This window comes from Myodes glareolus, chromosome 6, assembly GCF_982192425.1.
Source record: "Myodes glareolus chromosome 6, mMyoGla1.1, whole genome shotgun sequence".
Classification (NCBI taxonomy): domain Eukaryota; kingdom Metazoa; phylum Chordata; class Mammalia; order Rodentia; family Cricetidae; genus Myodes; species Myodes glareolus.
Window position 1 is genome coordinate 9,350,243 of NC_142031.1, and position 23,601 is coordinate 9,373,843.

Below are 23,601 nucleotides of genomic sequence, written 5' to 3' on the forward strand. Positions count from 1 at the left end.
TAGGATTTTCTGTTTTCAGAAACCCTTTGATCCCAAGTCACCTGAAGGATTCCTTTTCTGCCTTGGATGGGGTGTACTGAATACAGCCTGAAGCTGTCACGTGTTTACTGGCATCACAGGTTTTGTTTAATTTTCCTCTAATAACCTTGAAGGCTAAAAGTTTAAATTCTGTGTAGTCAGAGGCAGTTTTCTGATGCTGACTGACCCATCCTAGCTCAGGCAAATCTTAAACATCTGGGTGGTCAGCAGCCTGTTTGGCACCGGGCAGTGGAGTGGTGGCATGAGAATCCCAAGTGACCGAGGTTCCCAAGCACAGCTTTGGCATTCCTCTCCTTCAGCCAAGGAGGCAGCTCCCCAGCCAGCAGAAAGCAGATGACAACCCCCTACACTTCCCAGTGTCATCCCGTCAAGAGTGGGCTCCTGAAGTTGTCTTAGCAGGGAGCAGCACACATTTCAGAGGACTTCACCTTACTTCCTAGGGGTGCAGCTGTGTGGTGGGAGGGCGTAAAGCTGAAAAGAGCAAAAGGAAAAAGCCTGTCTACTCCAAAGAAGCAGGGTTTTTTTTTGGTGTTTGTTTGTTTGTTTGTTTGTTTCCATGAGACAGGGTTTCTCTGGAACTGAGTGTTGTAGACCAAGCTAGCCATGAACTCACAGAGATCCGCCTGCCTCTGCTGGGATTAAAGGTGTGCCCCATCCCCAGCCTAAGAAGCAGTTTTTCTAAGTACAAAGATGGTTACTGCAAGAAATGTAGCTTAACCAGGCTTAGTACAGCCCTTCCTTTCCTTCACACCAATGTCTGATATGCCCCGAGTATTGTGCCAAATAAGTTGAAATGAACTACACTCAAGTTTTACAAATTTCATTATTATTATTATTATTATTATTAATTTTTTATTTTGGTTTTTTGAGACAAAGTTTCTCTGTATAGCAGCCCTAGCTGTTCTGGAATTTGCTTTGTAGACCAGACTGACTTCAGACTCACAGAGATCCGCCAGCCTCTGGCTCCTGAGTGCTGGAATTACAGGTGTGGCCACCATACCCAGCTAATTTTTGTGAATTTCTGAAGGACAAATCAACTAATTTTTGACAGTGGAAGATAAGGATCACTGTGTCTGGAAGATTTTGTTTTCCTTAAGTTCTTTCTCCTTTATGATTGTCATGGCTAAAGGTTTCCACCTGTTATAAGAACTGCCATTTGGTCATTATCATTGTTAGAGTCACAGTATGTAACCTGGCTGTGGTCTTCAAACCCCTCCTGGTGCTCCCATCCTAGGAGCTGAATTGTAACCTCTGTACTGCTTGACTATTTCAGCATTTCTAGGCAACTAGGATGTCATTTTAAAATAGTAACGTTTAAGGGCTTGGAGAGGCGACTTGGCGGTTAGGAGCACTTACTGCTTTTGCAGAGGACTTGAGTTCAGTTCCCAACACCTACTTGGTATCTCACAATCATCTATAATTCCAACATCAGGGGATCTGACACCTTTTTGTGGCCTCTGTGGACTCCTGCACTCATGTGCATGTATATACATACACACAAAATTAGAAATAATCCAAGAAAATAATATTTAACTTGAGCTCAGAATGCCTAAAACTAGAAAGCATTGTATTATCTACTATCAGTTAACAGCAGAATGTTGATTTGTTTTTTGCAGTGACTCTCTTCCCTTCTTTCTTTCCTCCCCTCAGTCTCTCCCATAGACTTTGAAACTCCATAGAGACATCTTGTCCCTGAGTTCTGTAAGCATATGGCTTTCAGATGCTTAGCAATTGAGTTAAAAAGTCAAGTGGGGAACACTGGGGACAGTGTGTCATTTTCAGAAGTCTATGCTTAGTTCTGTTAGCCTGTTCTGTAGTTTGCTTCTTGAAGGAAAGTAAGAAATCTTGCTCATTGACACTAGTCTGTGTTTGTCTTAATCACTTATCATTGATGACATCTGCGGGTAGGGAGGTGTTGCCCCCACTACTTTACAGATGAAGAAACAGGGACCTAGAAGTAACTCCCCCAAGGTGGCCTGACAGAAGCTGGTGTACTCTGGATTTCCCCCAGGCCCTCTAGCTCTTAGTACTTTGCTGGTGTTTGCTGGTGACTGTGTCTTGAGTCTTCCCTTGTACTACAGAAACAAGCATGATCTGGTATTGGAGTTTCTCCCATCAGTGTCCTCTGTGAGCCTTGCAGCAGGTCGTCCACTCTTGCAGAGTGACTTTCAGAGACCAGAAAGTCTCTTTTTCCTCTTAGAGACTTAGGAATCACACGTGAACCATGGTGTTATTTGTGTGAGCTATATGAGAAATCACAAAAAGCCAAGTGGACATAAAAACAGGTTGGAGCAGAATCTTTGTGAATGGAGGGGCTGGACTAATTGAAACTTCTATCAAGGCATTACTTAAAATAATCTCTATGGCCTTGGGGAAGAAAGACCATGGAAGGAAAGGTACTTCTAGAAGGCTAACAGACGGGCCTTTTCTTTGCCTTGCCTTGTAGCCGGATGATAACGTGCTCAGGCCTAGCTCACTGGGAACCAAGGGCACCCCAATATGGCCACAGGAGAGCCGAGGGGCACCACACTCACTCAGCAGGCATGTGGGAAAAGTGCGTGTCCTTCTTTTTCTGTTCAGCTCCAGCAGGGAAGACCTTCTTAGCATTTCCAAGAAGGAAATGTCTAATTACTCATGAGTAAAGTGGCTGTAAGCCAAACATTAGGAGGCTCCTGGAGACTCAGGTAAAGACTAGATGACAACAAAGCTGACTGTCCCAGTCTCCCCTGCATGTCCTTCTCCCCGCTCTTCTCAGCATTTTACCTGTGTTTGTGATACTTTTCTTGCACCTCAAGCTGGAGGCTGTGTATTTATAAGGTTGAGCCCAAATACCACCCAGAAAGTGCTCTTTCCCCAGCATAAGTTCCCCTGGTGCTTTGTACTTGTGTTATAGCAGCAAGCGTGCTTCCTTGCATTATAAGCTCTCAGTATATGCAGACACTTGCCATTGCGTTAGTTGCAGATACTGTGGAAGCTACTGAAGGATGATGGTGATGATGATGATGTGTGTGCGGGGAGAGTGCATATGTGGAGTAAGGCTCTTTACAGAAGAGTGGGGGTTGCAGTGGGATCTGTGCAGAATGAAAGCACTCACATGGGAAAGTGCTGTGGGGGCCATAGGGCAAGAGCTCCCTGTTCTCCTCAAGGATGAGTGAGGTTCAGAGCCTATGGAATTATAGAATGTGGATGTCTGCTTATTGCTTGCATCCTTGAGAAGACTTGTCTGAGGGCAAAGATCTTATCTGACATTTTTGGCCAATATTCCTTGTGACCAGCCATAAATATTTGCTGTAGGAAAAATGGAAGTGAGCCAGGTTGCTCTGTATGGGGTGTCTCTTATTTGGCTTGGCATTTTTTTTTTTGCATTGTGTATATTCAGCAAAGTTATGAAATAAAACACTGGCCTGCTTTTTATTATCTGTTGTTTAGTTTTTAATGTAAAATAAACTGAAACTGTAGAACGGTTGATTTACAAGTATGTCCCAAACATATCTGAAGCTTGCAGCTAACCAAAATAGAAAAAGAGCATCCATGGGCTGGCTGCATGACCAGAAGTTCAAGGCCAGTCTTGGATACAGAGCAAGACTCTTATCAGGGACATTGACTTGGAGGATATACTGTCTCACCTGCCTTGTTAGCCCTCAGTCTTACATTGCACAGTCCACAGCAAAGTTCTGGCAGGCCCTTGCTCCACCCAACATGGCAGGAAGCCTTGGTGGTCTGTTGGCAAAAGGGGAAACAAACCCAGCTCCTTTTTGTCAAGTGAATAAAAGTGTTGGTGGGAAAGAGCTGTTTACTTCTTAGCAGGGAAATGCTTAAGTCAGTTATAGTTATGTAATAAAACCTTAGTTTTGGAGGTGTTAGACTCCTAGTGTCTTTGCTGAAGACATTGTTGAGCAGAATGTGCTGTCAGAGCCAAACTGTTGCTTCAATTCTGTTTCCTTTGTGATGGTCAAAACTGGGTATTGTAGCCAATAAAGTGATTTCCTCTTTATTGGTAACTGGGAAATGCACAAGGTTAGGGCAGTCACCAAAGAAGGTGCAGTGGCTCCATGGAGTTTTATAGACATTTAACCTTTGTAGCATGCTCCTGTTGCCTTCCGATCTTTACACACTTAGACATTAAACGGCAAGGATTATTCCCATTTGACAGATGAAAACGTTGAGTCACAGTACAGGTAATTAGCTTCTGGAGGGTCAAATGGAGCTTGCAGAAAAGGACAGGACCCTGGGCTCCTGCAGCCTCGGGCTGTTCCCATAGCAGGCGCTGCTGTTTCCTCCTCAGGAGCGGGAACACTTTCATGTCTGTTGGCTCACTAGGCTTGCGACATCCCTATGGGGCCAGCAGGCCAGGCTGTCATCACTTTCCTCTGAGTGGTGGGACAGTCAGTCACCAGCGGGAAATGGGGCACTCAGTGTTGAGCCAGGTTGCCAACCCCTCTCTGACCTCAGGACTGAGCTACCCCAGGGAACTCAGAAGATAGCCCCTAGGAGCACCCACAGCTTCCCAAGAGGCCTCTCTCTTCACTGCCATTCTGCTGTGAAGGGTGGCCTCTCAAATTCCAGGTTGTCACAGGGCTGCAGTCACGCAGCCACGGGGAAACAGAGGCAGTTTCCTCCAGATTCTAGCAGCCTATTTCTAGTGAATTCTAGTGCCCATGGCCTGAGCAGGTGAAAATTTTAGACTGCTACAGAGTAACTGTCAGGAGAGACCAATCAAGTTAAATTAATCAGCAGTCAAGATGAATTGCCAGGTGTCTGACCGAATAAACGATAAAAGTTCTTGGGAAGTGCAGGACGAATTTGCTGCCTTAGTCCTGTCAACCTAGTGTCACGAACCAACCCTGTTGTGAAAACACCACACACGGTAGCAGGCTGGAGCCTCTGACTTCTGTAAGTGCATTTTGTTTCCTAAGGACTCTCAGGCCAGGTGCTTGCTTGCGCCTGCTGGATGTGGATGTGGAGAGTCAGGCTTTCTTAGATGTACATGGAGACACACTGAGGACAGCAGACATGGCAAGGAACATCACGACTGGCACTGAGCCCTCGCAGACCATTGTGGAGAGACCAGGATCCCGGGAGGGGTAACAGCTCATCAGTTCCAGGGCCAGCTTTCAGATGCAGACCTTGCCCTTGGGAGGGCAGCTCGTGGCTGCCTGCTTTTTATCCTGTAGAAGGGAAGGAGAGAAAAGTAGTGGGTCAGAGCCCTGGGGTTATAGATATTTGTTTGGGACCTCCTTTTTAAAAAATTTAATCTTTGTATATGTGTGTGTGGTAAACGCCTATGCATATGTGCATGTATGGTGCCTGTGCATGCATATGCAGAGGTCAGAGGTTGACATCAGGTGTCTTTATTGTTCTCTACCTTATTTTTTTTTTTCTGTTTTGAGACTCTTTTATTGAACCTAGAGCTCACCTGCTTGAGCTAGACTGGCAGGCCAGTGAACCCCAGGATCCATCCCCACTTACATGCTATGCCTGACTTTGAACTCAAGACCTTATGTTTGCGCAGCAATCCTTACCCACCTCTCCATTTCTCCAGCACCTTGTTCTCTCTATGGATTTTATGTGTTTCCATGACTGTCTTCCACAACAGACTAAGACAAGGATCTAAATAGTTTCCTCCTATGTTTTTAGGGCTGTGCTGGGTACAGAGTGGATAATGTCCTCGGGTTGTTGCCCTGACCCATTTGTTCACCTGCGTGGGGAGAGAGGCAGGACTCCTTTGAAGCACCTCGTCTAGCTAGTCTTTCAACAGGATCTCATCCAGCCAGTAAACCCAGGCAAAACTGCACCTCCCTTATAAATAAAGCCAAGTAGGAAGTCCTTCCATACCCAGGTTTAGAAGACGGCTGGTGAGTTGAGGCAGAAGGGAACTTTAATAGGCATATAATCTTCTGTGCCCAAATTAATGTAAGTGCTGGTCATATGCATCCAAAGAGTTCTCAAAATGGTTGATCTGTGTCTTGGTATTAGCAGTTGTTGTTACCAGTTCATTCTAAAGTATACATAAAGAGAATCTGGGAGTGGCCTGGGTTGTGCAGCAGACCCAGAGACTGTGTGCTTGGTGAGAATATGGCTCTATGAACCACAGGCCTCTGCTGAGCCTCTCTCCCCTTCTGAAAGGAACTCCGTGTGCTGCTGGAAGCCAAGTGCTGGTGCTGGGTGTTTACTCATCTTGCCGCACTCTCCTTTTGGCACAGGAAGCTCTGGATGGCACTCCTAGGTCTCTGCGGGTGCCAGGAGTCAGGGCAAAGCAAAGCAAAGCAGGGTGAGCTGCATACGTCTGTCCCAGACTTCATGGTTTCTGCCTGACCAAGGGCTGTCACTGTCAGGCCATTCCCAGCCAGAGTCCTCACTGGAGTCAGTACATGAAACCTTAACATTTTGTCATTTTTACCTTAATCCAGAACTCTTTGCCAAACCAGCAGACCAAAGGCTGCTGAGTCCTGCCCTCTCCCTGGGACAGTTGAGCACTGTTCCCGCTTGTGCCCTGTCTGTCTTGGTGTTTTGGTTCAGACCTGCATGCCCCCTCCATCGGAGTCTCTTCACAGCTGAGGTGTTTTGTCAGAGCAAGATTGCAAAGAGTTAACACTTTTGCTTTTTCTCAAAGTTATCTGTGAAGAGTATTAGTTGTTTAATAAAGCGTGCCTGCCCTCCAGATGAACCCGCCAGTGACTCTGCAGCTGGGGTCATCCCAAGTTCACGCGGTGGACTTTTGACTGCCTCTGTGTCTGTGCAAACAGGTCGGCAGCTCCTGCGGGGATCGTTCATTCAGGCCTGTAACACAAAACTATTGCCAATGGGCACCTGCTGGGCCTGCTTCCCAGGAGGGCGTGGAGAGAAGATACCAAACTCCTCAGGCACTGTGCAGATAAGAGCCACAGGGGCTCAAGGGATCTCTAGTCAGGCCTGCCTCTGGGACCCACTGCAGGCCAGTAGGCCAGTGTCAGGGAGTGTTAGCCTGGCCAGGCTGCTAGGGTAGCATGGGAGCTAATAAAGGCGGTAGGGTGGAGGTAGGGGGGAGGTGGGAGAGAGAAGAAAGGAGGGTAGGAGGGGGGTATAGAAGGAGGAAGAAAGATTCAGAGTACATTCCCCAAATTTCCAGCACATTCTTAATTTCTCCAAACAAGAAAGCAGAGTCTGTGGGTTTGGACATGTCTAATCTAAAACTGTTGTTCCTTCTGCCTGGAACTGTATTTATTGGTTCTAGCTGCCCTTTTCATGGAATTCCTGTACTACCAGGAGCTCACCACAGTACATTGACTCTCACAGTACAGTATCCTCCGTTTATGACTTTTGCATATCCAGCAACAAATGTGTAGTGGGGTATGATCCAGATTTCTCCCCTTTGCTTGGAAAAATCATCTGCCCTCCAGAGAAGGCGTCACGGGGACTCTGAGTAACTAAGTCCACACGTGCTCTCACATGCTAGTGGCAGAGATGCAGCAGCGTGGCACTGGGGTTGAATGCCAGAGAACATTCTGGAGAGTACCACACAGTTCTACTGCAACCCCATGTGCTCCACACAGCCGCTTCAGAAAACACGGGTCACCTGCAAACGTTTGATTTTCCTGCTCATCTCTGTATTTACTTAGCCTACATCTTCCCTTCATTTCCAGTAAACAGCCGTATTTATAGACCTGGGTTTTCCTAATCTTCCCTGTGATGATATACTTTTTAAAAGCAGTTTTGTTCTCACAGAAGCCTTCCTTACTGTGCATGATCCATTTCTCATAACTTTGTGCAAAGAACTTAGTTCTGCACTACTGATAACAGTCCTGGAGATTCCAGGCAAAAGCCAGAAGCCGGTCTTCTTTATCCAGGACTATGGCCGCGTCTGGCTCTGTATGCTCTGATAAGGAGGACAACAATGTTAATTTTGTATTTCCTTGGCTTTTGTCTCTCATAATTTGTTGCCAAAATGAACAGGCAGCTTGTCCACCTGCGTGCTGTTTGTGGACTGTGTGGTCACAGTGCAGAAAGGAGCCAGACCGCATGGAATGCTGTCATCTGTGAACTGCATTTCCCTTTATTCTTCAGTGTAGCAACAGGAGCAATACAGGAGATGTGGGGGTAGCTACCAGCACCAACTGTACCCTCGTAGGTAGCTTTGTGTTTAACCGAGTAATTGAATGGGCATCTGTCAAATAGTACAGGCTGAGCTGGGGATGTAGCTTCATGTTCAGTGCTGGCCTGGCATGTGTGAAGCCCTGGGTTCAAGCCTAAACAGTGCTGTTTTGTTTTATTTTAAGGTAGTAGCTGGCATTTAATGTCTACTGTGTGCTACAATGATGCCTCTTGCACAAACTAATCTGGTTTTTAAAAAATATTTATTATTGTGGGTGAGCATGAGCATCCGTGAGTGCAGGGCCTTGGGTTCTCCTCTAATGCCATGAGTTCCGAGGTTTGCTTCTTACCCTCTGAGCCACCTCACCAGCCCGTCTAATCTGCCTGATCCTCAGCATCTTCCTCCCAGCTGCTCCTTTTACAAAAGAGTCACTCAGATATTAGTTAACTTGCTCAAGATTGAGAAAAGAATGAGATCAGGAAGCAAGGCTGCCTGACTCCCACCCATACTTTTGGCCCTCTTATAGATAATGCACTGTCACAGGCTTCCCTGCTGGGCTCCCCACTAAGTATCTTGTTTGTGGGTTCAACCACAGTTGGTGCTGGGCTCAAGGAGGTGCAGAGTACTCAGCACATTTCCTGTAGTTTCCTCTTGCATGGGAGTGCTTTTGTGGATGCTGCTGCCCTATCCAGGATGAAGCATGCAGCCCAGAACCTCAGACGCTTAGTCAGGGCACCTGAGCCTTGTTCTAGCTCTACACAGACCTAACTGAATACAGAGCTGTGCAAAGCGTTAGCACATAAGCAGCTTTGCTGTATTTTAGGCCTTTCCTCTAGCTCACAACTGTGAGTAGACAGCTAGCTAGAAGTACCAGGCTCTGTGCCAGATACCAAGGACACACTGGGGGAGAAAGCCAAGACTTTGCTCTTCAGGGGCACTATGACATAGCAAAGAAGAGGGTGGGAACCATGTGTTCAGGAAGCATCCAGGTGTTCAGGAAGGCAGGGAGGGCTGGCACAGAAGAAGAAATCCATGGAGATGGGTGCCACACAGTATAGACTGTAGACAGGAGGTTCACAGGAGGGACTATGTGTGTGAAGCACAAGGCTTATGAGTGCATGGGGGGAGGAGGGCGTTCGCTGTACCAGAGCCTGGAGATGGACCACTTGGCTAGCTAGGCTAGTTAGGAGACTGATCCACTGTTTGCTCCATTGGGAATGAAAATAAAAGAGAAGAGACTTAAGTGTTCTACCTTTGGAGCCTAGTACTGTGCCATGATACCTGTGATCTACATAGAAGAGTTATTGTTTTGCAATTGTATTGTGTATGATTAGGAAAAAAGGTCACACATTTCACAGGCAGGACCAAGTGAACCACCTTGATGCCCACCCCACCTGGAGCTCACAGCAAAGGGAACTGTCCACTTACTTGCTGTAGTGGCTTGCAGGTGCACCAGACTGCTCTCTATGGCCAGAGTGGCTCTTCCAGGGCACGGCAGCCTTTCACTAGCCACAGCAGAAAACTGGCTTTCTGAAGCTAGAGTCAGCGAACTGAGGGCCTTGTTAAAACGCTTTTGGACTGGAAGTGAAGCAGCTGGACCACAGGAGGGAAAGAGGTGGCGGGTCTGTCTTCAGCTGAACTGTTCTGCACAGTGTGGAGCTCAGCAGGTGCACTGCATTCTGTTGACCACCAAACTACATTTGGGAAATTCTCTGACTCCACATGACTAGCCATTATGCTGCTTGGTGATCTTTTTAAGCATGTAAGTAATCTAGAGGTGGCCTGAAATTGAGAGAGAAGAGTATGTGTCATGGCTTCCGTCCACAGCCCCTGGTCTTATCTGCTTTGATCTGCAGAGTCTTCCCTGGGAATCCTTCCTTTCACATTTCTTCTCAGCGCAGCTCACAGTGTTCAGAGCTTGGCTGGGAGTTTTCTTTTTCATGGATTAAAGCAGGCCATTTCTCTTGAGGCACACATGACCTCTATTTTCCTGCAGCTATTTAGACTTAAGACCAGATAGCTTCCTGGTGACTTCTTGGAGCCCATAATCTCCAGTGCTTAGAGTCTTAACACTGGAGTCATTTGCCCAGCAACTGAGCTGGGAGGCAGGCTGGGGCCTTTGACTCAGGCTCCAATTTGGGCTCCTTGCCATATATGGTCAAGGAAGAGTCCCTAGTGCAAACCTCCCAGACTGTCAGGATTGACTCCCTGGCCCTGACTTTCTTAGCATGACTGTGTGCCCGCTCTCACCACCCAAATCTTAAACTTAAGTCCTGACCATGGGTAGAATGAGTCGCCACTAGAAGACTTAGAGAAATATGCCTAACCTGCATCCCCATCTCCATCTTACGTATGGCTCCTCACCTGCAAGGTGACTTTATTAGCAGTGGGAGCCTTTGAGAATGATAAGGTCATAAAGATGGCACCCTCGTGATTGGGATGAGAACCATATTCTGAAAGGAGGCCTTGGACTGTTGGTCAGGCTAGCCTGAAACTCATCCTCGTAAAGTGATAATTCTGCCTCAATCTCCCAAGTAGCTGGGATCGCAGGCCATGCCACCACATCTGTTCGAATCAGTATCCTTTGATTTTTGAGCTCATTATTATTATTGTTTTTAGGTAGAGTCTTGTTCCTTAATCCAAATTGGCTTCAAACTCATGATCCTCCTGCCTCAGCCTTTTAAATACAGGGATTACAAGCTTGCACCTTTAAAAATGAACCAGTTCACCCTTCCCATAATGAAAGGTTACAGTGAAAAGATGGGTGTCGAGGAAGCAAACACTCTTGTAACTCTAGGTCCTGGGCAAACCAGGGCTTCCTCAGTGTTCTTAGGGAATACCTAAGCTCCTCACCTGTAGGTTGGGGACATTTGGGTCCATCTTACCAAGAACTATCTTTTGTGTTTTCACCTGAGTCTGGCCTCAAGCTACTCAGGGAAGTAGATGAGACTTAATCCAATACCTTAGGTCTTCACTCAACTGCCCTCCCCTCCCCTTTCTAAAGGAAGGAGTAAGCTGCTCACTTTTCCAGAGGCTAAGGGCAGTTTCCAGTGGACATTCATGCCTGGTCACCGGTCACTTCCCCAGACACTGCCTGAAGTGAGCAGTGTCTCTGTACATGGCTTTTCCAAAATGCAAGCTCTGTTTACACACGCCACCCCCAAACAGGTTAATACGTTCTCAGAAATTGCTTGCTTTCCTTGAGAGTAATCTGCTGTTATTAGTGAGTCAAGGGTTCTGGGAAGCCGAGAGGACCTGCTAAGGTGGGGAGAAGGAAGCGAGGAGTCTGGATGGACTTTGATAACCTCTTTTAGACCCAGGAGTTCTGGAGTTTGCCAGCTTCACTTCTCCACAAGGAGCAGTGTATGTCTTGAGTCTCTGTGTGAGCTTCACACTATTCTGGAAGACATTTTTCCACAGAGGTAATAGTCAGCCTCTGGCTGAGTTCCCTCTCTAGACAAGCCGTGTTGAGGGAGGCCACACATAGTGTGTCTCTGTTGGCCATTCTCACACTCTTCCTGCTTTCTTCTGAGAAGTGGGGATTGTGGCTGTCCTTCTGTTATGAGGACTGAACTAGGCCACTTCACAGGTGTTGTCACCAGGTAGCTTCACAGGAGGACGCCTTGTCTAGCTAAGGTCCCACTAAGTCATTTTTGACAAAATTTTCTTCTTTGTCTCATGAGTCAAGATACTGTTCTTCGGGAGAAAGTTTTTAAAGAGTTTTTTTCAGTTCTAGTCACTGCTAGTTTGTGTCAGAGGTGACTTAGGACTCCTTTTCGGTCTGTGTGACAGGGCTAGAGAGATAGCTCAGCAGTAATAATAGTACTGGCTGTTCTTGCAGAGGACCCAGGTTCAATATCCTAGCACCCACAAAGCTCCTCACAACCACTTGTAACTCCAATTCCAGGGGAATCCAACACCCTCTTCTGATCTCCATGGGAATTGCATGCATGTGCTGTACAGGCATACTTAGAGACAAAACATCCATACACATAACATAATAATAATAATAACAATAATAATAATAATAGAATGAAGTCCTTGTACCTCCCCTAGAGTGGAGCGAGTATGCCTACCTACATAGGCATCATGATGTGGCTACTACAGAGGATTTTTTTCTCATAATCTGACTCAGCACTTGGGCAAGAGTCTTTGGTATTTGTTGCACATCCTATTAAGATGGCACAGCTGTTCGGAGCCACCTTCAGCTTTCCTCTGTGTCATAGGATTCTCAGCAGTGGTTATGTGGAGACTGAGTCCTCAACACAGCCACCAGTCATCTGCCAGGAAAGCCTGCTGACAGCATGTTCAGCCACTGCAGGACCAGGCATACATGACTGCCTTTAAGGGGCACATGGGCACATGAGATTGCTCAGAAGGTAAAGGGGATTGCCACCAAGTTTAGTGATGTCTGAGTTTGATCCCTTGTATCTACATAATGGAAGAAGAGAACTACTCTGACAAATTGTTCTCTGAGCTTTACACACACACCAGCACAAGGTCTCTTTTACATAACCCGGGCAGTCCTGGAGCTCCTTATGTAGACCAGGCTGGCTTCAGACTCACAGAGATCCACCTGCCTCTGCCTTCCAACTGCTAGGATTAAAGGTGTGCGCCACCATGCCTGGCAATCATTGTAATTTTTAGATAAAAATGAAAAACAATGAGGCATCTTGCCTACATGATTCTCATAATTCATATGGGAAAACCCTAGGCCTTGACTGAGCCCCTTCTGCTGGTCTGTTGAGGTCACCCTTCCAAGCCTGCCTCCATTCTGCTGTCTTCATGCCTTCAGGCTTATAGCAAACCCTACCAGTCCTTTTGAGAGAAAAAGCCAAATCCTATTATGGAAGTGCTTCAAACCGCTCTGAGCTTCCGGATTAATCTGAAACAACATCTGAGTTCATAACTGGGTCACAGTTGCAGAACCGCAGAGACTCACCAGTTCAGCTGGTGTGTGCCTCAGACCAGTTACCACCCGGGCAGTCTCCAGGCTGGAACCTTACTGGATGCCTTTAGACCTTGTGCGCTGAGATAGATAATCAGGTGCCTGTGGATAACTTTGTTTCTAAATGAGAAGGAGTGGCCTGTCCTGATAAGTGTTTGTTCATGAAATGGCTACACAGGACACATCCCAAGGCTGGAGGGCCTCAAGAGTCCAGAGACTGGAGGAGGGGAAAAGCAAGGTCACTGGCTTGGAAGTGCCACTGACACAAAGTGAGTGTCCAGCCCAGCTTTCAAATGCTTTACTGTTCTCAGGGTTCCCCTGCCAGGTCTGTATCCTCTAGACTTAGTAGAATTGTAACTGGAGGCAATCTGTTCTGTGTTCTGTAGGCAGAAATCTTGGGTTCCTAAATAGCCCCTTTTCACCAAACACCAACTTATTCTTTGCCTCCTTTTTTTTTTCAATGTGTGTCCCCACTTACCCCACCCCTTACCCTTGGCCAAGTGACAGATAGCTGTTTGGTTTGCATTTTGTCAATGACAGTTACTGCCTTGGGGTCATTATTTCCTTAACTTTCCTGTTTATAAATATTGCAGAAAGGTTCGATGTCAAGACAAAACTCACAGAATAACGTTTTGAAAGCCTTCTTTTCCCTCCCCCCTCCCTCTCCTCCTTTCTGATTATGTGTTGTGCTGGGGATTGAGCCTAGGCAAGTGCTGTCCCACCGAGTGACATTTCCAGCCCCAGAATAATTTTGTACTGTAGCTGTTTTAATGATACTGAACAGAAGGGAATAGTTAGGACCTTTGTTTTGAAATGATTCAGGTCCTAACTGCCTTGAAGCAGGTTTTCTTACTAGCTACCAGCAGAGTTGAAAACGATTCTGGAGTTTAAAGTCCTAAACTGCTTCTGAGAAACTTGTTAAAATTGATGGGCAGACCCTGGGCCCAGTATTCTGCTTTAATTACTTCTGCAACCCCTCAAAGGAACCCTCTAGAGTAGAAACTTTCAGATGGATAAACTGAGGTCCAGACAAGCTAGGTGACTTGTGATGTTATGGGTTCCTGCATGCTGACCTCCAGCACCACACAGAGCCCCCGCCTGCTTGCTGCACAGCAACCCAAGATTTCTGCCTTTCTGATTGTGTGTCCTGGGCACTGCCTAGGGGACTTGGGACTCTGCTGGTCGTGCTGCAGCTGTCCAGCCTTGGCCTTGGATGAAGAGAAGACCTCTCCCCCGTGCCACAGCCTCCTGTACGTCTATCTTTTTTCCTGTGAAATGCAGGTGACAAGGAAGACACTGTCACCAGCAGTTTGTAAGGCTCTTAAGGAGGAACTTTCCATTAGGTAAAGAACTGTGAAAGAAGAGCCCCAGAGAACAGGGAGAAACTGAAGCTTAGGCTCCTGTTACACCAGCCAAATACCTTTGGCACCCATGCTTGCTGAGTATCATGGAAGGGTCAGAGAAATGGACAGGACAGAACCGAGGGACACAATGTGAATTTTCTCCCTCATGCCATTCCACCGTCTTCTTAAATTTCTGAAGTCAGCAGTTCAGTGCCAGGCCCCTACGCAAACCCAGGCTAGCTCGTAGTGTCTCTGTGCGTACGGATGGCAGGATTATTCTGGAGGACTGATGTTAGCAGTTCAGGAGAACAGGCTTCTTGAAGACTTCTGAGGTTTTTTCCCTGTGCTGAAAACACTGCTTTATAGAACTTAAAAACGCACAAGTGAGGCGAGTGCTGACGCTTCCTTCAGCTGCAGAAGGGGAGCCCACTGTAAGTGCGTGAGCAGGTTTCTGAAGGACACTCTGTTCTTGGCACCTTAGCTAGGCTGACGTTCACTTGAAGCTTTAAGTGTTTTCGTAGGCTTGAACTTTTTTTTTTTTTTAATGAACTAGATTGACTTAACTCTGCAAGTTCCCTCTGCTGTGGAGGTTTTCATTATCACCACCAGAGTGGTGCCTTACCTGCACATGACCTCCCGGGTCCCAGTAGCTTGCCCCTTGGTGCAGACTGCTTCGGAGCTGTTAGGTCCCTCTGTAGAGAGCATGCGTCACACCAGAGGATCCTCTGTCACACCACAACAGCCCTGTAGAATGTGTTTATTCCCATTTTACATAGGTCGAGGCCACTCAGCACTGTCTTACTCAGTGTCCCTTATGTATCTCTGCTGTGGTCAGTGCTGTGTGCCACGTTGTCCAGCCTCACTGAGTCCTCCAAAGTGATAGTTGTAATGAATATTTTGGAGCTAAGATTGAAGCTGCTGCCCACAGTCCCTCTGCTATTGCATGTCACAATGTGTCCAGTGTGATTGTCCTTCTGTGACACCACAAACACCTCTGGGCTGAGGCCTTGAAGGCAGGAGACAGAACCCACTTCTGACTGCCTCCAGGTGGCCCCAGTGACTCTCGCTGTGTTGGACTGCTTCCTGTGAGTCTGGCCACACAGCCAAGCTGAAGTTGCTCATGCCTTAAAGACTTTCCCCAAGAACCTTCAAGAGTCATCTTCTCTGAATACTCTGGATGCTAGACTCCGGCACTGATTTATATCAAGACAGTGAGACAAGGACTGCGCCTGGGCCAGGCAGATCACTCCAGCACTGACTGTAGTTCTTGTGAGTGTCTCCACCCTGTTGATGCCCACCTTCAAAGCTGAGGGCATGAAGAGGGCATGTTTCCCAGCCATAACAAGTACAAGACTGTAGACACAGAGAGGAATGATCCTAAAATCCCCTCCCCTTGACAGCCTGCATGTCAGCCTTCTGTCTGTGAGGGAGAGACGGTGGTGTATTTTATCGGCCCATTTGGATGGGAATAAGAAGTGGATTTAAAGACGGCCATATGATCGTCCCCAAGGTGATAGGACATGGTCTTGATCGCTGTGCCTGTTGTCTGTCTGGTTTTGCTTTCTTTTGTGTAAAGTGTCTCTATTGGTAAGAGCTGGTCAGCCTCCCATTGGCACAGGTCTTCTCAGGTCACAGACTTTATTACCTACCCTTTTTCTATTCTCAAAGCCACTTTCTACTGGACAAGGTGCCACATAACCTCTAATCCCAGTATTTGAGAATAGAGGTAGGAGGAATTGGAGTTCTAGAGCAGTACACTGGCTACAACAGGGCCACATCAAAACCAAACTAAAAGATTGCTTTTCAGGAGGGCAGATCTTCATAACAGTAGCCCCTGACTGTCTCTTCATGCTTTCAACTTAGAAGTGACAAACAGCAAGTCTAGATGACTTGCATGAATAGGGTTTGTTTGTTTGTTTGTTTGTTTGTTTGAGACAGGGTTTCTCTGTGTAGCCCTGGCTATCCTGGAACTTACTCTGTAGACCAGGCTGTCCTTGAACTCAGAGATCCACCTGCCTCTGTCTCCTGCGTGCTGGGATTAAAGACGCACCACCACTATCTGCACTGTAGGTTTTATAGCAGCCAAGTGAGACTAGTAAATTGACTTAGGTGTAGACATCTTTAGTAAGAAAAATCAGACTCCTAGCCAGGTATGATGTTACATGCCTATAGTCTGAGGCAGGAGGACCACATAGAGAGACCCTGTCTCAGAAACAAAACAAATAAAAAGTGAAGAATTGGATAAGCATCTGGAAGAATCTGGCATTTGGGATGGAGTGTGATCTTCCCTTGAGATGTGGCCCCTCTCTTGGGGATTAGCATGGGCCTTCATACAGAGAATCCCTAGGAGTCTGTTGGTGCTGGATGCAAGGCAGCTGTTAGCAGAGCCAGGTCTTAGTGATAGCTTTGCCATGGGCTCCCTCCTGAGCCTCAAGTATCTAACTGGTTTAATGGAGGGGCTTTGGAAGAGACAGGGTCATGCTGGACATCTTCCTCGATGATGTCCCATATTCTCTCAGGAAGAAAAGTTGGCTTTTATATTCATTCTTGTCAACTGTTTGTCACAAAAGGTAAAGTGGCCTCCACTCACACTTTCTTCTCAGTGCTTTCTCTTCTCTAGCTGGGCACGATGCTGAAGGCAGCCTCAGTGCCCTCACACATCCTGCAGACGCCAGCACTACTGTTGTCTTACCATCTCTGGTACTTCGGCACAGACTGAGGGTTAGCACTCCAGATCTGCAGTACAGGCCAATGCTTTTAGGTCACTTCTGTCATTGCAGTGAGACCCGTGGCTGCATTACAGGCTCCAAGGCCAGTGTTTATCTTCCCAGTGGAGTCCATACTGGGCCAGATTCAGTGCCTTGTAATGACATGCGCTGTGGAGATTACTTGAAGTTAGAGCTGGAAGGTTTTGGACACCATCCATGGAGTACTCTAACTTTATAGGTGGTCCCACTCTGAAAACTTGGTTTGGAGACTTGTGTTTATCTGCTGTGAAGTATGGATGTTAAAGTTAAATGCTAGTGTGACTGGCCACAGTTCTAAGCCTTTGAAAGGGTGATGATTGTCCTTAGACTAGCAGCTAACTAACGGTGGTGGGAATGCTAGCTGGACACCAGGCCCTGTGTTACTACTGCTGATCTTGCCAGCTACATAAAGCTCGCACAGTGCTCAAGAGGGGCCTGCCATCTGACACAGGTCAATGATGGCTCTCCAAGTACAAAGTTTGCCCTTCACCATCCACAGTAATGGCTTTGCAACCTCCCAAGTTTCCTCTCGTGTCCTAAAAGAAGTCATCAGGTTAACTTCCATTAACTTTATTTCTGTAACTAACTGTAGAGTGCTGGAGAAGGTGGGGCTGAAAAGCAAACTGTGATAGGGATCAGATTTCAGGAGGGTGTGCCAATGAAGCCCTAGACCATATCAGCATGGGGGTGCGGGTAAGGAAGTGGGAGGAGCTTTCCCATAACTGGGCCAGGAAGCACTTGCTACTTCATCCCTAGTTCAGAGCTCACCTGGCACTCAAGTCGAGAAGCCTCCTTCCTCACCCCACCCCCATCAATTCAGAAAGAAGTTGGCCCTCAGATGCCTGCCCAGTCTCCTGGGTCCTCCAGATAGGCCATTGACCTATAATCTCCTCACTGGGCTGAATATCTAAATAATATTCCTGTGAGTTTTCTAAGAGGTGAGTTCTGGGTCATTGGCGCTTAAACCAGTTGTTTTGGTAGATCCTTCCTGAGAAGGTTAATTATATATTTGATACCCTTCCTGTTGTATGCCTGAATGATGAGGATAAGTACCCTACTGTTTATTAACTGTCAGATTAAACCTTTTCAAATTGTCTGGTGACAAAATAGGGTTTTATGTTCTTTTTATCCAGCTTTGATGGATGAGACAACTTCTCTGCTTAAAGTATGCCAGGGTAAATAAAATCTTCTGGTTTGTGGGGGGTGATGGGTTTGCACTCGAAGTCATGGGTTTGAGTCTGCTGTTCGTCTTTTCACCTACCTGCTTTTCTTCCTTTGATAAATGGGGCTTGGTGCCCTGGTGGGCACTTGGTGACTGCCAAGTGAGTGAACAAGGGCATAACTTAAAGGAGCTTCACCTCACCTTTTCTCTTTGCCATCGAACCCTGCACTCAGTGCATGCTGGTGAGCATTCCACCAAGCCGTACCTTTCCCCACCTCTCCACAGATTTCTATACGAAACCCTAGAGCAATAATCTGGCATGTTTTTTGCCTTGAAGCCATCTGGTTCTTAGCACAATGGGCTGTGTCCTCACTATAAAAGGATTCCAACCCTCACTTCCTCTCCCCCTACCCCTGGCCATTTTGTATAAACCTTTAACTTAATTTTTTTAAAAAAAATTGTGTATATGTGTATGAGCGTGTGTTTATGGTGCATGTACACAAGTGTGTGCCTGTGCATGTACCCATAGGCCAGAGGAAATGTCTTGCTCTATTAACTTCTATCTCATTTTTGAGACAGGGCCCCTCGTTAAGCCCAGGGATAGACTGGTGGCCAGCAAGCCCCAGCAAGCCTGCTACCTCTGGCCAAAGTATGCCAGGGTAGATAAGATTCTGTGATTTGTGGGAGAGGATGGGTTTTCACTTGAAGTCATGGGTTCAAGGCTGCTGTTACCCTTTCTAACAACAGTAAAGCCTTTTTACATGGGCCGTAGGGATTTGAACTCAGGTACCTGTGCTTGTTCTTCAAGTGCTTCAATCCAATAAACCACCTCTCCAGCCTCCATATCTTTAACTCTTCAGTACATTTTCAGGGGTTCACAAAAAGGAGCTCTTACCTGAAATACTTAGGCTCATAAGTCTTTAAACTTTCTGGATTTTCCAGCTTCAAGACTGTTTGCATGTGAGATTTCCTGGGGAGGAGACAAAGTTTAGACGAGAAATTCACCTGGGTTTCATGCGCGCCTCGCAGGTGACTGTTCGTGGTTTTGGTGTATCAGCATCTGACTGTAGTCTTTCAGATGGGCACGGCGTGGGATTTTCCCCTCGTAGTGCTTTATCAGTGCTCCCAAACTTTCAGAGTTTAGAATATTTTGCGTGTAAACTCTTTTTTTTTATTTGGATTTGAGTTGTATTGTGGAACCGGTATGTAAATGCTTTGAGGGAATTTTTGTTTCCCTGTGTCTGCCACCCAGGGTCCTGAGAGCCGTCCTGCTGGTTGAGACAGTGTGTGTAATTCAGCAGTTAGTCTTTCTGTGTAATCACAATTACTGACGCCTAGCTAAGAGTGAGGGAAGGGATTGATTTAATAGAAAAATAATGCTGAGGCTTTAAAACTCCTCTTTGTTTTTAATTTGTTCCAGTTTGCAGGGACGTTATCTGATGGCCTGGGGAAGACAATGGACAATCGGCACCAGTCTGAACGAGAGTACATCAGGTACCATGGAGCCACCAGTGGAGAGCACCTCGTCGCCGGCATCCATGGCCTGGCTCATGGTAAGTCACTTGTCGGCGGGCTGCCACAAGTGCCTTTATATACACATCTTGGTGCAAGGGAAAAAGAAAGCTGGCAACAACATAGTCCTGGTGAGGTGTCTTGGTGAGCCCGCTAGCCACGTAGTCCTGGTGAGGTGTCTTGGTGAACCCGCTAGCTCCTCACCCACCCTTTCCCCGAAGTCCTCGCCCTCTTCAGGTTGCTGTGCACATCACACTTCCTCCTGGTTCTCCAGTTTCCATCTCCGAGGGCATCAAGTATGATCCTGCCATCTCCTTTTAGAATCTGAACCTGCTGCTTTAAGACTACCTTCAGGGGCCGAGGAGACAGCCCAGTAGAAATGTTGGCATGGCAGGCAAACACCAAGGCCTGAGTTTAGTCTCCAGCATCCATGACAAAAGCCAAATGTGGTAGATCCCTGGTGCTTGACAGCCAGCCAGTCAAGTGAAAGGACACATTCTCCAACAACAACCACAAGTGGGTGACGCCTGAAGAATGACACCATAGATTGACCTCTGACCTCTGCATGCATGAACACAGTCATACACATGACTGCCTGATGCTTGCCACTTGTCCCTTCCAAAGAAACTGAGATATAAAGGTGGCTGCTGGGCATATGGCCTTGGTATCTCTGCATCTGGAAGACACAGATGATAAAGTCATGTAATTGCAAAGCAGGTGATGGCAGACGTATGTCATCTCTTAGCCACCAGTTATTGACCAAAAGTCAACTTTTCCACCAATATTCCTCAACCACTTGGTCCTTCAGCTTTCCAGAGCCAAGTGCTGTCACCAGATCTTCTCTAGATACTTCCTGCTCATAGTCTTGCAAGTACCTGTGGTTGTCTTTATTGGCCATATGGCCAGTGGTGTTTAGCTTGCTGTCAGATGGACTGAGTGTCAAGGAAGCAGAGGGGCCATCCATAGTCTCCCGACCCATATTACTTGCTCAGCAATGGCTGGCGGTTTGATTAGATCCTAGGAATCATTGATACCATGACTGTCCCACAGATTTATCAGTCTCAATTGTCTGCATTTGAAACAAGGGGAGATAATATTTTATAATGGTGTAAGCTTGACTAATCCTATGCTTAGGATACAGTGTTTATTGTAGTGGGAGCTTTGGAAGATATCTTTGCTTTGCTGGGGCTCATCAGCTATAAAGGTGGCGAGCAACTCCCAAAGCTTCAGGCTGGATGTGAAGTTGGGATAAATTAATCTGTTTATAGACTTTTAAAGTGAAGTTCGGAATAATCATTCAGGAGTAAAGATTTAATCATCTTTATTAGCTACAATGATAATGCAGTAACTGTTATCTCATTGCTATTCTTTCTTCAGAGAGAGGTGACTGACCTTGTTTTTTGGATGAACACAGCCATGTCCTAAGAAGCTGGTGATTTGTTCACAGTGGCAAAGTCACCTCCAGTCAGGGATTGTCCCGATGCTATACATAGCCTTCCAGAAGCCAGTTGGGCCAGTCTGAGACTAGAACCAGTGCCACCTCATATAAGAGGACACTCTGAGCTCTGGGCAGTGTATCTCGTTTAGGAGGAAAAGGCTCCCATGATAGTAAGACCAGAATTCATCCAGTCTGGGTTGAAAGCTGGAGTCCTAGGGCAGATCGGATGGCTCAGCACCCGATGACCTGCATTCAATAGCCAGGCCCCACATGGCGGAAGGAGAGAACTAAGTCCTGCAAATTGTCTTCTGACTTCTCGTACGCACTTCAGCTTGTGAGTGTGCACGTGCGCACACAAACCACACGTGCGTGTGCGTTCTCTCTCTCTCTCTCTCTCTCTCTCTCTCTCTCTCTCTCTCTCTAAAATGAATAAAACCTGGAGTCCTGCTTGACCCAGGTCCGTTGAAGTCTGTCTCTTAAGTCCCGGTTGTTCGGCCAGGAAATACTGTTCAAAGCTTAGGATAGGGATGTTGCCTCACTGGAGCAACAGGACCCCGAATCCAAAGAAATGCTGTGAATTCTTAGTACTTTCTCACCCAACCAGTTTCCTTTCCCAATTTGTCTCACTAGAGCTGAAGAGTGCAGAGAGCTTCCTCACACCCCAACTGTCAGAGGGTAAACATCCTGTGAGTGTCCCTGGCCCAAGTCCTGGAAATGCTCACTGGATAGGGCCTGCCTCTTCCCTGCAATGCCTGTGACCTCGTTAGCCTTTGCCAACTTGTGGCCGCTTCTCGGCCTGCGTCAACCATTGCTGTCAGCTTCTTCACTTAGATTGGTCTTTTAATCTTGACACAATCCCCAGGGTCCTGGTTAGCCTTGGCAGCCTTAATGAATTATTTGGGGTGCCTTAATGCATTCTTCATCATTTACTCTAATGGTCTCAACAAAACATGCAGTATTGTAGAAGCCATGTCAAACATTTGGTATTGGCTGTCCTCACAGTATTCAGGGAAAACTGAAACATGCAGTTAGCTAGCCTTCTGCCTTACATTTCAAAGGATCTCAAACCTTTCCCAAGGACCCTATTTTCCAGTCTTCTATTGCTTCATCCCTTTGTCTGTATCTTCTCTTTCATTATTGCCTATATGCTGCCTAAGAATTGGAATAGGAAACAAACAAACAAACAAAAAAAGGCCACCACTAACTTCCCAGCCTTTTCTTTCCTTAATTGACTAATGATTTATTTTTTTGAGGCAGAATCTGATTTCTTCAAGGCTGGCCTTGAACTTATTGTGTAGCTGAATTCAAATGACCTTGCATTTCTGGTTCTCTGTCCCCACCTCCCAAGCACTATGATTACAAGCGTGTGCTACTGTGCCTGATTTTATGTAGCAGTGTGGACTGAACCCAGGCTTTGTGCACTCTACCCTCCAAACTCTTAATACATCCCTAACCCAAGGTTTGGTTTTGTTTTAATTATCCAGGGCACATGTTCCTTCTAACTCACAGCCTAGTACAACATCCTCTGATTCTGGACTTCCTAAACAAATCCCTGGGTCCCTTGACTTTGACCTGTCTAGAGATCAACATATTGTCTTTATTATTCTAGAGTCATGAACTGGGAGTTGGGTTTGAAAAGGTTTTGGTTTTTTCCTTGACCAGGTCACAGCAACCCTTGTATTTTTTGTTTGTTTGTTTGTTTGTTTTTTTTCTGCTAGGTATTATTGGTGGATTGACCAGCGTCATCACATCAACAGTGGAGGGTGTGAAGACAGAAGGAGGTGTCAGCGGCTTCATATCTGGTCTTGGCAAGGGACTGGTGGGCACTGTGACCAAGCCAGTGGCAGGAGCCCTGGATTTTGCATCTGAAACAGCCCAGGCAGTGAGAGATACAGCCACACTCAGTGGTCCCAGGTCAGTGGTCATGGCAAGAGTGGATTTCTACTTTTGAGCCCAGGTCTGAGGCTCCTCTAATCCATAGTGATGTGTTTAATGATATGCTGTCTGCATTAGTTATATGTTGCTTAACTTCAATATGTGTAGCAGAAATGTCTGACATGTGCAATAAAAGTATGTGAAAAGGAGGCACATAAAGGCATGAAGAAAGGATAGCATGTGGCTGTAACCCCAGCACTGGGGAGGTGAAGGCAGAAGAATCAGGAGTTCAAGGCCATAGCAAGTTCAAGACCAGTCTGGGCTGTGTGAATCCTGCTCTCACTCCACCCACCTACAGAAAAAGTGGCATGTGGTTTTCCATACATGCATGATACTAGATTGGGTATAGATAAGAGAAGACAGTGTCTGGGTCTTTCATCAGAGAGGTCAAAACTAGGATTACACC

At 46.6% G+C, this 23,601-nt stretch overlaps 1 protein-coding gene across 6 annotated transcripts in view; it reads left to right on the forward strand.

Annotated features, from left to right (window-relative positions):
• Vps13d (vacuolar protein sorting 13 homolog D) overlaps positions 1 to 23,601 on the forward strand; it is a 222,268-nt gene that overhangs the window by 154,580 nt on the left and 44,087 nt on the right. For all 6 annotated transcript variants that reach the window (XR_015002163.2, XM_085690301.2, XM_048461274.3 and 3 more), the window contains 2 exons: positions 19,731 to 19,863; positions 22,979 to 23,174. Coding sequence is in view for 5 of the 6 variants with exons in the window: in XM_085690301.2 (XP_085546427.2) it covers positions 19,731 to 19,863; positions 22,979 to 23,174 (329 nt within the window). In the remaining variant the exon portion in view is untranslated. The remainder of the gene's footprint in view (positions 1 to 19,730; positions 19,864 to 22,978; positions 23,175 to 23,601) is intronic.